Source organism: Lytechinus pictus, chromosome 3 (assembly GCF_037042905.1).
Source record: "Lytechinus pictus isolate F3 Inbred chromosome 3, Lp3.0, whole genome shotgun sequence".
Classification (NCBI taxonomy): domain Eukaryota; kingdom Metazoa; phylum Echinodermata; class Echinoidea; order Temnopleuroida; family Toxopneustidae; genus Lytechinus; species Lytechinus pictus.
Window position 1 is genome coordinate 41,048,833 of NC_087247.1, and position 16,351 is coordinate 41,065,183.

Consider the following 16,351-nt stretch of genomic DNA (forward strand, 5'->3'; position numbering starts at 1 on the left):
GCGGTTACGACATTACGCAACATTATGTAAGTGCATGTCAGACCCAAAATTGCTCACAAACGTGATTTCATGTACAAATCCAATGCAAATTGTGTATTTAGCCAAAATTCATAAATGTATCATTATTTCTACTTTTACTGATTGAATTTAATTAATTTTGCCTTGCTTATGATCAGAATTAAGTCTGGAACGATTTCCATTGAAAAAACAATAAAAAAACAAAAAGTAAAAAAAACAAGGAAATACATAAGAAATTCATAAAACAATAAAATACATAAGAAATTGATTTCCAAACTGAAGTTTTTTTTAATTGCGATTGTTAAGAATGCTACAAAGAATATTTTAACCAAAAATTAGCATTCTAGGAGCTTTATTTAGTGAATTAGAGCAAAAAGTATGATTTATGCATAAATTAGCATAATTAATTCATATAAAATAAAATCTCATTATTTTGGAAAATTTTACCATACAGCCTTGTAGATTACATCGCACACAACCAGCGTGCAAATTTTTGCGTCGCTCGAGCGATCAGCGGCCGAGATCTTAAGGGGGGGCCATAATGGCCCCCCCCCGGGAATGACAAGAATCAATATACCCCGGGAGATTGAGGGTTAAATATTATCACAAATATCGTGAAAGATAAGAAAGAGAAAAGATAAGAACGTTTTCAGAATACCACTTATCTTCATTTTGTTCTTATCTTTTTAGCGCGCTTTTGTATTATATGCGCAAGTAATACATTTACGCGCTCAGCATAGGATGTTTAGCAAGATAAGAAAAAGATAAGAACAAAAGATAAGAACGTTTTCAGAATACCAATTTGAGATCGTGACGTAGATAAGAACAAAATTAAGATAAGAACGTTTTCAGATTACCGCCCCAGGACCCTGGCCGAAAGGACTTCGCGCTTTGCACTCGTCATGTGCGATTCGCGCACATCAATTTAGTTCACAAACAAATTTTCAGGCCCAAGAGCAATTTGCCACTGGCATCCCTGTATTACCTTTTTTACATGTAAAATTCATATATAGCATTATAAATTGCTCAACAGATGAAAATATCTGTTACATCTTGACTATATTTTCATATCTTAAGTTTCATCAATATCTTTTCGAACCCAGTTTATATTTTATTTACTTTACAAATTCTGCTCGCAGGGATAGACTAAAACAGCCTTTAACGGTAGACAATCATCGGGAAAAGTTCCATGAACTACTGTATGTAGAAGAATTGCAGATGCAAGTTGACATCAGACGGTATGATAGGATAAATCAGACACTGGATAAGGATAAACAACCCAACATGCTCAGACTTCATGTAAGTTATTTCTTAATTAATATTCGGTGAGAAAGGGAAGACTGTTGTGTACTGAAGGATTTTTGATAATTTGGTCTTTCTGATAGTTTAAGAAAATCACAAATTAACTCTGTGTATTCCTATCATTTTTATAATGAGTAATTATCTTTGGTTTAATTGATCGCCAAACATCAATGGCAACCTGCCTCAAATTTCAAATAAATTTCAATTTTCATTTTTATTATCCACTTTTATTATCTCATATTTTAAAATCACATACATTGTAGTCATATCAATTTTACATACTGGTTAGTAAACTGTGTCATACATATTTTAAAAGATAATGACAAAGAAACTCTCCAGAATAATGTTATCAATTAAAGCTGAGACCTGCAAACGCTATAGTTAAAGAGAGTTGCCCGAAGATAATAAAGAGATGAAAAACAAACTCAGTAATATTAATGGTTAACGTGCATTTGGCATTAAATACCATGTAGTTACATTGTAACCAAATAAAACTATGTCAGTCATATATGTTGATATATTATTGATTTAGGTGCCTGGTCTTGCTGAGAATCGTCCATCTGTGCTCAGAGGAGATCATTTATTTGCTCGGTTCAGTGACAAGTCTGACAAGAAAAGCTACAAGGGATATGTCCACAGGGTAGAACAAGAGAACCTGGTCTTGGGATTTCATGCCGAGTAAGACAAAGTCTCTCAATTAGCAATATTTATACCAATTTGCTACATATCTCTACATGTGAAATTGCTTGTTAACCATTTATCCATTAGTATTGATAATGAATCATATGATTTCATAATTGAATACAAATTAGAATACACTATATTCTAGCAGAAGAGGCTGTAGTTTGTGTATGACCTTGTAATAATTCATATACAGTTTCAATTCATATTATTCTTAATACAATGGTTATAATGTATGATAATATTTGTGTTCAGTGACTTGTTGGGAGGTAAAGGTATGTAAATATAATCATATATTGATTATCTGTGGAAGATGAATTCTAGTTGTGGAACCATTACAAAAGTGATTCATACATAATGCATTAATTTTATTCAAATTTCAATGTATCAAATGATTTTTGTCTCACCTGCATAGCAGAGTGAGACTATAGGCACCGCTTTTCCGACGGCGGTGGCGGCGTCAACACCAAATCTTAACTTATTGGAATCAAAATGACAGCTGATATGATTTATCCTTAAAGAATATGTTCCAGTCTCCTGTAAATTCATGCATAACGTTGCTCTTTAAAACACCCACAGTAAGTGAAACTCCAAAGGATGTAGTCATATGAACTTTCTGGTGATGGAGCCTTGAAAAATTATGTTGTACAAATACTGTGAAAAATGGAAATGTAATGTTATCTTCCATTTTGCTGAAATAGGGGGCTGAAACTGAAATCTTTGGGTTTAAATGCTTTTTATAATATATCTTCATCCATGCTCTGAGGCCTGATGCATGAAATAAGATACTACCAATTGAATGTTTGCCATTAATGTTAAATACAATGACATCATCATTGAGCAGCCAATAAAAATAAAGATTTTGAAGGAGGTTACTATCAGTGGTATTTATGGAACATGGTTATGTCATGCATTCATGATACTCTCTCTCTGAATGTACTTTACCACCCTTTACTTTAGCTTTAGGAACAAGTACATCCGAGGTATGAAGGTTGACATTGAGTTCACCTTCAGCCGATTCCCAATTCGCAACCAACATCAAGCTGTAGAGTCAGCAACAGTAGAGGGCAGGCTTAGTGATGCATTATTTCCAGATACAGGGAGCAAAGTCGGAACGAAAGGACAGTTTTCAAAGATTCCAGAACTACAGTAAGTGAATTGATTCTTTGTTTAGGGAATTGACATGTGTTTTAGTATGTTTATGTTGGATTTTTGGAGTGTTTTTTTCTCTCCATAATTGTGGTTGGTTTAGGTTTGAGATATAGATTTGATATAAAAAGAGATGTTTGTCATAATTGAAATGATCACTCCTAAGTTTTTAAATTCTACTGAAAATGCAGGATCCTTCTGGGTTACTGCCATGGTAATTTCTTGTTAAATACCTATTTGATGGGGTGTCTATGGCTGCCAGCTCTACGCTGCGATATTGGAGTTTCCTTCTTTATAGTCATATCCAGTTGGGCAATCATTTAAACAATACCTTAATATTTTGCAGGGCTTTCAAAAGGACCCTCTTTGATCAGAAGTTATCTATGAACATGGAACAGGTCCAGGCTGTTCATCAGATTGTGACAGGAACTGCTAGACCTGCCCCATACCTGGTCTTCGGACCTCCTGGTACAGGGAAGACTGTCACCATTGTAGAAGCTGCCAAGCAGGTAAGTCTGAAGGAACTCCTTTCCTTTACGTCCCTCAAGACTTTCTCCTTCCCTGAAGACTTCTCCTTTCCTGAAGACTTTTTCCTCTCTAGAAGACTTCTCCTTCCGTGAAGTCTTCTTCCCTGTGGACTTCATCTTCCCCGAAGACTTCTATTTCCCTGAAGACTATTCCTTCTGTGAAGACTTCTTCCCTGTGGACTGAATCTTCCCTAAAGACTATTCCTTCTGCGAAGACTTCTTCCCTGTGGACTGAATCTTCCCCGAAGACTTATATTTCCCTGAAGACCATTCCTTCTGTGATGACTTCTTCCCTGGAGACTTAATCTTCCCCGAGGACTTTTATTTCCCTAAAGACTATTCCTTCTGTGAAGACTTCTTCCCTGTGGATTGAATCTTCCCGAAGACTTCTATTTCCCTGAAAATAATTCCTTCTGTGATGACTTCTTCCTTAGAGACTTCATCTATCCCAAAGACTTCTATTTCCCTGATGACTTTTCCTTCTGTGAAGTCTTCTTGAAGACTTCTCCTTCCATGAAGTTTTCATGGCTCTGGGATGGTGAATCTCAGATTAATCTTCATTCTGTCAAGTCATGTGCAATTCAAGTTTTTTTCAAGTGGTTTTAGGATCCAAAATGTGGTGTTACCCCCCCCCCCCACACACACTCTACAGGAAAACATGTATATACACAAAGAAGATTGAGTGGTATAATTGATGTTTAATTACTGGTAAACTTCATGATATTCCTCAGGTCTACCACTTGTTACCAGAAAGCAGAATCCTGGTTAGTGCACCCTCTAACAGTGCAGCTGATTTAGTGGCTGTTCGTCTGCTCAATAAAGGAACACCTATCGCTAAGACTCATCTTATGAGACTATATGCCCCAAGCAGACCACTCATCTCTATCGATCCTGTTCTGAAGGTGAGTCATACAAGGGGAAATTTTTAAATGACAGATTGGTCTACACTCCCTTCATATCTAATCACTATGTGATCTCATCCCACATGGTCTAATACTAGTTCAGCTACAACCAGTATGTCTCCTAACCATTCAGTCTCATTGCCACTAAGCATATTTTCTATTTTGTGTAAATTCTTGTCTAATATCCACTTGGTCAAATACAACATAGTCTATATTGACATATGAACTGTTTGTGAATCAAATTTTATTTTGATGAAGTAACAAAGGATAGGTAGACAAAGTGGAAATTAGACCAAATGGGCATTAGCTAAATAACAATTAGACTTTAGGTATTAGACTTATGTAGACCAAATGACAATTAGACAAACTTTATGGACAAAGTCATGTATGCATATGGGAGTAACAATATTAGATTTTTGGGTTATGAGTTGAAAGGTGAAAGGTCATTACAAACACTGAAATATATTGTTTTCGTGATATGTGAAGAACTATTTGAGGGATCAACTTGAAACTTGACTTATGTTTGCATATAGAATTGATAATGATCTAATTAGATTTGTGGGCCATGAGGTCGTATGTCAATTAAAGGGTGCAGAGGCCATATACCTCAAAATACCCAAAAATATAACCAGCAGGAATAAAAAAAAATAAGGAGTATATGTTGAGTAGGAATTGAACAATATATTACTGTCTATAACAAATGTTGATTCTGTATGATGTCACCTACCAAATTTTATCTGGGTAATTGTACAGGCAGAGTTTACAGATGTGAGAAAATTGTGACAAGAAATAGTTCTAAAACTATATCTTTCCTGTTTCTATTCATCAAAACTACATTTACTGAAACCACCATCAATTGATATAGATGATTTTGTAGCTTATAAGAGAGAGATATATATATATATATATATATATATTTACAGTATTAGGTTGAATTGCCCTTTTGTTCCTTTTGATTTTCTTTTGTAATTGTATGTTAATTAAATGTTTTGTGTTTTCATAGGAGAAGAAGTGTTGTAACCTAGGAGCTGATGATCTGTATGTACCCAATAAAGATGAGATCATGACAAAGAGAGTTGTAGTAACAACCCTTGTCACTGCAGGAAGGTCAGTGGCAATCTAACTTTCATATATTGTATCTGCTCATATTGTCCTGTACATATATTTTTTTAAGACAGGGGTTCCTATATTTGTTAAGACTGTGACATAGGATAGCTTACCACAGCAAAAACACAAATAGAATAGTACATTTTCGGTGCCCCCAAATCACTTTTATTCTAATTGCTGACAAGTAACTTGTACAAATGTATTTCTATGTAAAAGCTGGTGAGAATTTTGAAAAAAATAGCTAGAATTTCACTTTTTTTTAGTTTTAGTTTAAAAATAATTAGTGGTTTTCTTAGTTCTTTTTTCAATTTCTTACTCCATTCTAATAAAATGTACATCCGTAAATTTATTTTCTTGTCGGTTTTACAAACTATTTAACCTCTGTTACAAGTCTGCTGTAGCAAACTGATATTTCCCAAAGTGATGCTCTATCGCTTATATTGATTTTTTTTTATTGGGGGGCAATAAATAAGCAAAAAATAAAATCCTTTTCAGACTGATAATTTTTTTTCCCAGAGAGAGATATCCTAGGTAGGTGGTGTTTTCAATTCAATTCAATTCGGTTTATTAGATATAAAACAGAATACAATGCTGTAGTCCGAAGACTAATTGTGCAATGTTTACATTGATTATTATTTACATTTGAAGATTGTATATACACTAAAAAAATTATTCACATATAAATGAGAAACAGTTGGTTGATTAATTGAGTCATGCATAAGTGAGATTTCAGTAGATATTACTAGCAAGGGATTCTGATAATTGTGTATTGGGAAAAACCTGTTTTAAACTTACAATTATACAACAAAAAGGTCAGAAATATAATTCAGATTTGATATTCATTATGAAGAGATTTAGAATCAAGTTATTGCAACAGGATTAATCATTAAATAATAGTAATAACCTTTTTAGATATGAAATCCATTAAGAATGGAACCAAGATTACTTTGAGATATGCGATTGAGGCTGATAAAATAATTCATAATAATTCTAAAGAAAATCAAAATCAACAATTGAAGAGTTTAGTTTTCATGGAGTGTACTGAGGCAGAAATTGTCTTTAGCATATTTTCTTTTGCAGTAAGAGGATACATAAAAACAAACTACATGTTTCTGCTAATGAATTAAAGTTTCACAAGAAATCTTTCTTCTGGAGAAATAAGGCAACACATCACACATGATAGGCTTTTGTTATTCATTTAAACAAATTTGCCAAAAACATCATCTAATCTCTCATTCTCATTAAGAAATAATGTCATTAAACCTTCAATGTGTATGTGCTTCTGTCTCAGGGAAAACTTTTATTGAATGAAGGTAATGAAGGTTTCATACTTGATGTTATTTCTTATACATGTTACTTTATTGACATATATGCACATATATAACTTATTAGAGTAGCAGTGCACATTTCTAGTGTGTATTCAAAGATAGAGAGTTACAAGAGATGATAGGAAAGTGTATAATATGTTTTTACAGAAATAAACTAATGTTTATTAAACTCTCTTATTTCCTTTATAGAATTGCACTGGCCCAGTTTCCTGATAATTTCTTCACCCATGTATTCATTGATGAGGCTGGTCATGCTACCGAACCAGAAGCACTGATTGCTTTGGCTGGAGTGATGAACCTTGATAACCCTAAAGGAGGTCAGGTCATCTTAGCTGGTGACCCTCGACAGCTTGGACCTGTGCTGAGGTCACCACTTGCCATTGAGAATGGTCTTGGTACGTTGGTCTAGATCGTTTCATTGTTTAACCATTAATACCGTACTGGGCTATTTGGAGCATCTCTCTGGTGAGGGATCTTGTCTGTCAAAATCAAATAGATAGAAATCGGCCAGTTTGTCACCCGTCAAAGCTTTCAAGAACAATCTTTGTAGGAAACATGAATGAAATATGAACAAGTCTGTGGACTGTTCTATTTGGAAATGAGGTGGAGGCTTAATGCTTATTGTTCGATCTACATGTATGTATGACATTTAGATCTTTACCTACAAATAGATAAATTCCAAACTCTACCATATCTGCATTTTAGCATAAAGAAAACTTATCTTTTCTTTATATTTTCATTTTTGAATTGACTGAGCAGCACTGTCATATCTAGAGAGACTGATGACCCAGTGTCCAGCCTACAGCAGGAAGGATGATGCAGGAGCAGCGAATGCACACTATGATCAGCGAATCTTGACCAAACTACTCCAGAACTACCGCTCTCATCCGGACATTCTCAAACTCCCCAATCAGATGTTCTATGACAAAGAGCTCAAGGTGTTTGCAGATGAGCTGGTCAGAGAATCATTCTGCAGGTGGGATGAGCTGCCTAAACAGGTAAGGGGAGTGAGGTTTATATTTGAGCTTGGGATATTGAGCATTTAGTTAGGCCTCTGTCAGGTAATTCAAATTACTTGAAAAGTAGCCCATGGTTATGATCGACTAGTAGAATATAAATGCAGAAATTTTGAAATTGCCTAAAGGTATAATGACAGTGCTTTTTCCTTATAAAAAAACCCACAAACATGGTTGCCCCCCCCCCCCCGAACTGTGAAAGTTTACATTTTTTTTACTGAAAATGTTTACAAATTTTACCAAAGTATGCACAAAATCCTTCAATTTCACTCCACTTATGCCAAAGCACCCCAGTGATAAGCTCGGTGTCTTTGCTCCTTCACTATTGAGTGTTTTAAAAAAACAGTTTACGCATTCTCCCACCCCCCTGCTAGAAATGTCTGCGTATGACCACGACTAATTATTTTTAAGGAATAAAAAATATTAGAAATAGTTTTCTAATATCTTTACCATTGTTTTTGCTATGATCCTTCAAGAATTTCCACGTTCAAGAATTTTGATTAACTTTTCACATCAGGGATTCCCAATCATCTTCCACGGTGTTGAAGGTCAAGATGAGCGGGAGGAGCAGAGTCCATCATTCTTCAACAAGTCTGAAGTTGAGATCGTAGTAGACTATGTCAAGAAGGTGATGGAAAAGAGAGGAGGGCAGAAGATCAAACAGGAGGACATTGGTGTGATTTCTCCTTACAGGAAACAGGTAAGAGAATTAAGATGTTTAGATCATAGTGACTGAGATTGTAGTAGACTAAGTGAAGACGGTGATTGAGAAGGGATGAGGACAGAAGATCAAACAAGAGGACATTGGTGTTATCTCAATGTACAGGAAAAGGAAAAAATATTGATCTTTACTATGAATTATTTATTATGTGTCTCTACGTTTTCAGCAGGAGCCATACTCATTTAGTTTAACTTAGTGTGTCCTGTTTAAGAAGGATTATATGAAATAATGTATTATACTAATAGATCAATAGATCAAGCTACTTCTGATTCAATTTGACATTTTTTCTGAAAAGTGGAATGTTGAAATGTACATATACAACGCTTTTTTTTTTAAGAGTCAGAGAATTTGCACCTGTGGGAAGACTGAACAACTTCCAGTGACCAAATCTGTATTATAAATTTAGAATTATGGAACAATGGATGATATAAGCTATTTCATTTCACCCTGTTCAGGTAGAAAAGCTGCGTCAGGTTCTAAAGAAGCGCCGCTTTGGTGACATCAAGGTTGGGTCAGTAGAAGAGTTTCAAGGGCAGGAGAGAATGGTCATCATCATCTCAACTGTCCGTAGCACCAAGGCAGAGTACATTGAAATGGATATTGACTTCAAACTAGGCTTTTTGAAGAACCCTAAGGTACAAAGCTGTAGTGTTATCAAATCTATGATTATTATTAATTAATTTCTTGATACTCAAGAATCTTTCCAAGTATTGTAACTCATTTCCAGTTGTTTTGAAGGGGGGGGGGGGGAAGGGAGGAATTCTTTCAATCTCCTTTTATGTATATTATTCACTTCTCAAATTTACTTTTTTTATTTCTAAGAACTGTCTCTTTTAAAAAGTTGTTTTCTGTATTTTTAATGAATGTTTCAACTTTTATATCAAATATGTATCTTGGTTTCAGAGATTCAATGTGGCAGTGACCAGAGCCAAAGCCCTTCTTGTTATTGTGGGAAACCCCTTCATGCTCAGTAAAGATGAACACTGGAACCAGTAAGTACACCTAGATTCCCATGGCAATGATATTTCAAGTAAAACAAAATGAACATAAGCCCCATCTTTCCTGTCATCCATGCATCTCTACAAGTTGGACCAAAAAGAATAAATTTCCTCTTAATCAGATCAGGCCATGTCTGCCTAAATTTACTTCACACCAATTACTCAATCACATCTTCTAGTTTTGTTTGATAACTTTGAGTCATAGGGAAATTACAAATACATGAGATGCAAGCCATGAAAAATCATTCACATACATGTATATACTGTGTCCTTTTTAATTCCATCAGAATCTTTATTTTATGTTAATGAAGTTTAATGCAAATCTATTACTAAATTAAGAATTGCATGAAAAAGTAAAATTTTCCTTTTCACAACTTTTAATCATATTCTTTTTTTTCCCTATTTATCAATTTCTATTCTATTTATTTGAATTTAAACCTTGAAAACTGTAAATTTACTCTAGGTTTTATATTTTATTTTCTTATTCTATATAGTTTGTATATTAGGAGTATCTAATATAAATCTGGTACTACTCATTGGCTGCTGGGCCCATGGTTAATTTGACAAAATGAATTTTCAGAGGATCCTATTTCTGATTTCTATCAGAAACAATAAAATATGGATTATTATTATTGAATAAAACTAAGTGAAAATTAGATAAAATTTTACCTAAACTGTAATTAAGTTTCATACTTTTTTCATTGAGGTTTTTCTATAATTTTCTACATTTTGATTGAACTTTGATTTAACCTTTATTTGAGGGTTCTCAACCAAAAAAAAGAAGAAATGTGTGACAATTCAGAGTCATGAGACTGAAAGAATATGAAAGGGGTATAACTGACCAGATGATTAAAAGAATGGGCAACAAGTATGACTGAAACAAAAAATGAAAGGTGCATGACTGACCATAAGACCTGAAAAAATGTTTCATTTGGTATTACATTAAAGTAATATTTTCTTTTTGTGCATGTCTGACTCCCATTATTTTCGTTTCTTATATCACTTCACAAAGTGATCAAGCCATGATAATTTTAGAATATTATAACTTATCATGTGAAGTAAAAACAGACAAACCATTTCAGGAAGATCATATGAATAGGGGGGGTTGGATGAAAATATTTTGTTGACACTCATGAAATTGCCAAGTTATATAAATAGTTGACACATTGTTTTTTTTTTTTGTAGAATGTTGAAGTTCTGCATCGAGAATGGAGGCTACAGAGGATGTACTTACAATGCTGAGGAGAATGATGTAGACAGCATCATTGAACTCTTGAAGAAGGTTCATCTTGGAAGTGTACCTACAGGTATTAAAGAATGTTACTTGATTGAATGTTTAGAGAGAGGTAGAGAGAGGCAGAGAGAGGTGATGGGGGCAAAGAGACAGACTCAGGGAGACAAGGAGAGAGACAAACAGAAACAGAGACTCAAAGTCCCTTTTCACTGTAAACATTTAGCGCCTCTCATTGAATTGTTTTAATTGTATTGCTTTTACATTGTACAATACATTCTATATTTTCTTAGTACTGCCCCCTAATTTTTTTATCAATCTTTTTGCTATTGGAATAATGAAATTGCATGGGTATTAATATTTGTAGTGTATGTCAGATTACTCTATTATTTTTTTTCTTCTCATGGTGAGTTAAAAATGTTCGCTATTTTAGGAAGGATTTACAGAGGAAAATACAATATTTTTTCCTTTTCATTGCAGTAGAGGAAGTGGAAGAGGAGCTTGGATTCAGTCATGTCGCTCAGCAGAATGACCCTGAATGGAGAGGTGAAGACTAGGTCAAGTGGTCACCTCCATAGCAACAAGCCAAAGAATTATTCTTATCCATGCGTTATGGTTGAATAAGGAGAGATGGTGTAAAGAACCAACAGGATGAGTAACAAGCCAGTCTCTGGCATCCATTTTCAGATCATTGATGATTTCTATTTGGGCCAGGCTGGATGAATAAGCTCAGATAGGAAATTGATGACACAGATGTGTAAAAACTTTGATATAACATTAACTCATATTATTGTAAATAATGCTAATGGTGAGCATAGTTGAAGGGAATGAAATAAAGTGTTGCACAATCGAGCAGCTGTGTTTTAGCAAGCCAATAGACTGGGGGATAATTACGTAGACGGTGGAGAGTGTCTATGCATTCTATGTATGTATGGAAGACCGATAGATTCTAATAAACAGGTAAAAGTCTGTCACTATTTCAATGCAATATTTTCTGGAAATAAGTCATGATCCTGGACCAAATAGGCCAAAACGATAAGGGAAAATAGTAATAATTTCTTGAGAAAATATTTTTGATAAGCTTTCACTCGTCATGTTGCAAGATTCATCAAACCTAAACTGTAGATGGCATAGTTCCTGATTAAGCTCAACAAAATTGTTCACGTTACTCACAGATGTACCTCTTCAGCAGTAATAAATTCTTCAAGATGAGATAGGACTAGTAAAATTGCAATTTATACTGATAGGCAGTTACTGAAGAAATTAGATTATAGGATAAGGTGGCATGCCCATTGTATCCTAAAATAATCAAGATGGCCAGAGCATTCTGGTTTTTAAACAGATCAATGGACCATCTTTTTTAATCCTGCAAATGAGATATGTTTAATATGGCAATATCATAATTGAATTTTATTGATGAATGAAGCAACCATGTAGTTATATTTACTGGTACATTTAAATTTGGATGAATATTTCAATAAGGTACAGCTTTGCATGGAATTTTTCTGTGAATACTGTATATAGACAAGCATTCAATTTATTTCATTCCATATGCAGTTTGTTATGTGTCATTAATCAATAAATACATTAGAAGTAGGATATAGATCATTTTAGAGTCAATATCATAATTCAATTAAACCTCTTGGTAGGATATTTTTATGAATGTTTTTATTCACAACTCTTGCCAGTTGACTAGGTGTGCAGTTTGATATACTTCCTAAATAGTTACATAATCATCTTGCGGTGAAAACATTTTCATGATTTTAACTTTTTTACAATTTTACTCTGCATATTAATGAATCAGTTATTCACATTCCATGTCATTTTTATACTCTATGATGATACAATGTGTCATATACAAACCATATGCTCTTTAATTCTGCCTTTTTTGTCTTGTTAGATTGGTTTTAATAAAAATAGAATAATGAAAGAGGTTTGGTGAAAATCCACCAAAGAACAAAGTAATTTATGTGTAACGTTGAAAATGGTTTGACCTGAGTTTTCAATAACTCATCCAACACAATGTATGATACACATCATCATGAACCATTAGAAAATGAAAATTATTGAATTCATGGGGCAGTTTCTTGCATGTGACATTACAAAATCATAACTTTGGAAGTTCAGAACCCTGTGTTGGACAATGAACATATATTCCTTTGGATTTTTATAATCTTCAATATGTTTTCCCCATATTTGTGCTTATATCAAAACATACTTTTCTGTATATGTGAAATTAGAGAGAGATTTGAGTCAGATTTGTATTTAACCTGTTAAGAAGAACATTTTTTCATATTTCAAGTCAATAATTTTAAATCTGTATCATTCTTATTATTTTTAATACTTATTTCATCATCTCAGTCTGGCTTTTAATAGCATTGTGCTCTTGCCGATATTGTTAATATGTTGGACAATAATAAGTGCTTTTAGTTCGAAATCAAAATCAGTGTTTTAACAATATGTTTTAGCGAAATAACTTTGTAGACACTGCAAGAAGAGAGTACACATTAACAGCAAAATTACAAAATTAAATTTTTTAGATGTCATAGGAGATATTTTTATACCATCTTAAGCTGGTTTTTAGGGTTTTGATAGAAAAATCTGTTTTTATTCATTTTTCTCAATACAGATTGATTTGGGAAGGTTAAATATTTCTCTTAAGATTGTAAAAAATCAACTTGGAAAGGATAGATGTTGCTTGGTCAAGCTATGAATGATCAACAACCACAGCCCTTAACCATTCCAAAATTTTTTTTTTCCAAATAGTGTTGAAATATAGCATCTTGCGGCTTTGAAGTGACAATTTTGCCATTAAGGTGTTGTTTTTCAAATATAATAAAATGGATCAATTTCATTTTTACGCAGAAGTTATTCAATAACTCAAAGTATTCTTCATTAATACCATTATCATTTCTGAGAATCTTACCTTTTGTGCTCTGTTTAGTTAGAATACAATGTACGTTTCCCTTTTTTACCAATTTGTCTGAGACAGGATAATTTTTTTTTTAAATTTTGACTCACAAATGTTAAATTTTTTCTTGTAAATTCATTTGAACCATTGGGTTAATTGTGCTGGAAATCAGGAGAGCCGAATGGCTTATATCAATTATTAATATGGGAGAAATAAAGTATCTGTAAAGTCTTGAAGTGCCATATAAAAATTGTGAGTTTCTATTCTTTATCATGTCATAAATTTCATTTTGCACAAGGGTGTTATTATATGTACCTTCCAATTGAACATATGAAATAAGTGAAAAGCTTTAGGTTTTTGGTCAAGGCAGTATAGCTTACTGAACTCAAATTGAGCAAGTTGTGCCACATAGTCTCTTAAGATTCCTGCTTTGAATCACTCAATTTGCATTCATATATATATATATATATATATATTTTTTTTTTAGGGGGGGATATTTAAATATTTTAATTTTAGGGTCAGAGTTTGCACAGAAATATATATTATTCAAAGTAATTCAATGATGAAATCTCTAAAACAAAGCCACAAGTCTGTGTTTGAGCATGGGATGGTATGTCTCCCCGCACACCAACATTTACATTTCTGCCATGAAAGTTGAGAAAATAGGTGGAAGGGCATATTGTACATGATTATTGACTGAAGTCAGTTTCACAATTGTTAATGTTAATGTTAGAGGGCTCAGGTCACATCATTCATGGTGTTTACCAAACAGCTGTTATTTTCAAAGGAAATACTCTTATTGGACTGTTATGTAGTAATGATTTTGTACCCATTCATACACATATTGAGCCTTATCATTTTCAGATGTTAATATTTTCAAATAACTACAGTATATAAATGAATTCATAGGTTTCATGCATAGTGCATACTATATAGAAATAAAGATAACTTTTAAAATACAATTTGTGATTGTGCATTAATTTATGAGCTTTATATATCGTCACACATTGATATTAATCATAATTATGTGCCTCAAAACAAAATATTTTTTGTTAAGATAGATGGTGCTATGTACATGCGTACCCTCGTAATATGTAATGTGATTGCAACTGCATGTATGTTGTATATCTATATTCAATCCATTGTTTTTATTAATAACTTGGAACAAATCATTTTATACATGTATAATTGGTACATGTATAGAGATGTTAGCTCAAACAAATTTTCACTTATCGAGGTGGTGTTTCATAGGTTTTGCACTACTTTATGCCCCAGAAGAATGAATAAATGTGTGCCACAACCTGAGCAGGACCCTGGTAACACATTATGATTGATAATACAGATGATTAGTATGCTTGATTGCACTTAATGATGTAATCAAGCATAAGAATCAAACCTATGATCAAACACAAATCTTTCTGATTGATAATACAGATGATTAGTATGCTTGATTGCACTTAATGATGTAATCAAGCATAAGAATCAAACCTATGATCAAACACAAATCTTTCTGATTGATAATACAGATGATTAGTATGCTTGATTGCATTTAACGATGTAATCAAGCATAAGAATCAAACCTATGATCAAACACAAATCTTTCTGATTGATAATACAGATGATTAGTATGCTTGATTGCATTTAACGATGTAATCAAGCATAAGAATCAAACCTATGATCAAACACAAATCTTTCTGATTGATAATACAGATGATTAGTATGCTTGATTGCATTTAATGATGTAATCAAGCATAAGAATCAAACCTATGATCAAACAAATCTTTTTGATTGATAATACAGATGATTAGTATGCTTGATTGCACTTAATGATGTAATCAAGCATAAGAATCAAACCTATGATCAAACACAAATCTTTCTGATTGATAATACAGATGATTAGTATGCTTGATTGCATTTAACGATGTAATCAAGCATAAGAATCAAACCTATGATCAAACACAAATCTTTCTGATTGATAATACAGATGATTAGTATGCTTGATTGCATTTAACGATGTAATCAAGCATAAGAATCAAACCTATGATCAAACACAAATCTTTCTGATTGATAATACAGATGATTAGTATGCTTGATTGCATTTAACGATGTAATCAAGCATAAGAATCAAACCTATGATCAAACACAAATCTTTCTGATTGATAATACAGATGATTAGTATGCTTGATTGCATTTAACGATGTAATCAAGCATAAGAATCAAACCTATGATCAAACACAAATCTTTCTGATTGATAATACAGATGATTAGTATGCTTGATTGCATTTAATGATGTAATCAAGCATAAGAATCAAACCTATGATCAAACACAAATCTTTTTGATTGATAATACAGATGATTAGTATGCTTGATTGCACTTAATGATGTAATCAAGCATAAGAATCAAACCTATGATCAAACACAAATCTTTCTGATTGATAATACAGATGATTAGTATGCTTG

The 16,351-nt window shown here is 33.1% G+C and overlaps 1 protein-coding gene across 8 annotated transcripts in view; it reads left to right on the forward strand.

The window, feature by feature from the left end:
- The window catches only part of LOC129257226 (putative helicase MOV-10), a 32,493-nt gene extending 17,640 nt beyond the window's left edge, over positions 1–14,853 (forward strand). For all 8 annotated transcript variants that reach the window (XM_064097071.1, XM_054895507.2, XM_054895508.2 and 5 more), the window contains exons 9-21: positions 1,158–1,317; positions 1,853–1,998; positions 2,962–3,150; positions 3,497–3,659; positions 4,409–4,579; positions 5,583–5,686; positions 7,204–7,409; positions 7,774–8,012; positions 8,548–8,730; positions 9,207–9,386; positions 9,655–9,743; positions 10,935–11,056; positions 11,461–14,853. In XM_064097071.1, coding sequence (XP_063953141.1) covers positions 1,158–1,317; positions 1,853–1,998; positions 2,962–3,150; positions 3,497–3,659; positions 4,409–4,579; positions 5,583–5,686; positions 7,204–7,409; positions 7,774–8,012; positions 8,548–8,730; positions 9,207–9,386; positions 9,655–9,743; positions 10,935–11,056; positions 11,461–11,537 — 2,029 coding nt within the window. In that variant the 3' untranslated portion in view covers positions 11,538–14,853. The remainder of the gene's footprint in view (positions 1–1,157; positions 1,318–1,852; positions 1,999–2,961; positions 3,151–3,496; positions 3,660–4,408; positions 4,580–5,582; positions 5,687–7,203; positions 7,410–7,773; positions 8,013–8,547; positions 8,731–9,206; positions 9,387–9,654; positions 9,744–10,934; positions 11,057–11,460) is intronic.
- Positions 14,854–16,351: the final 1,498 nt, after the last annotated feature.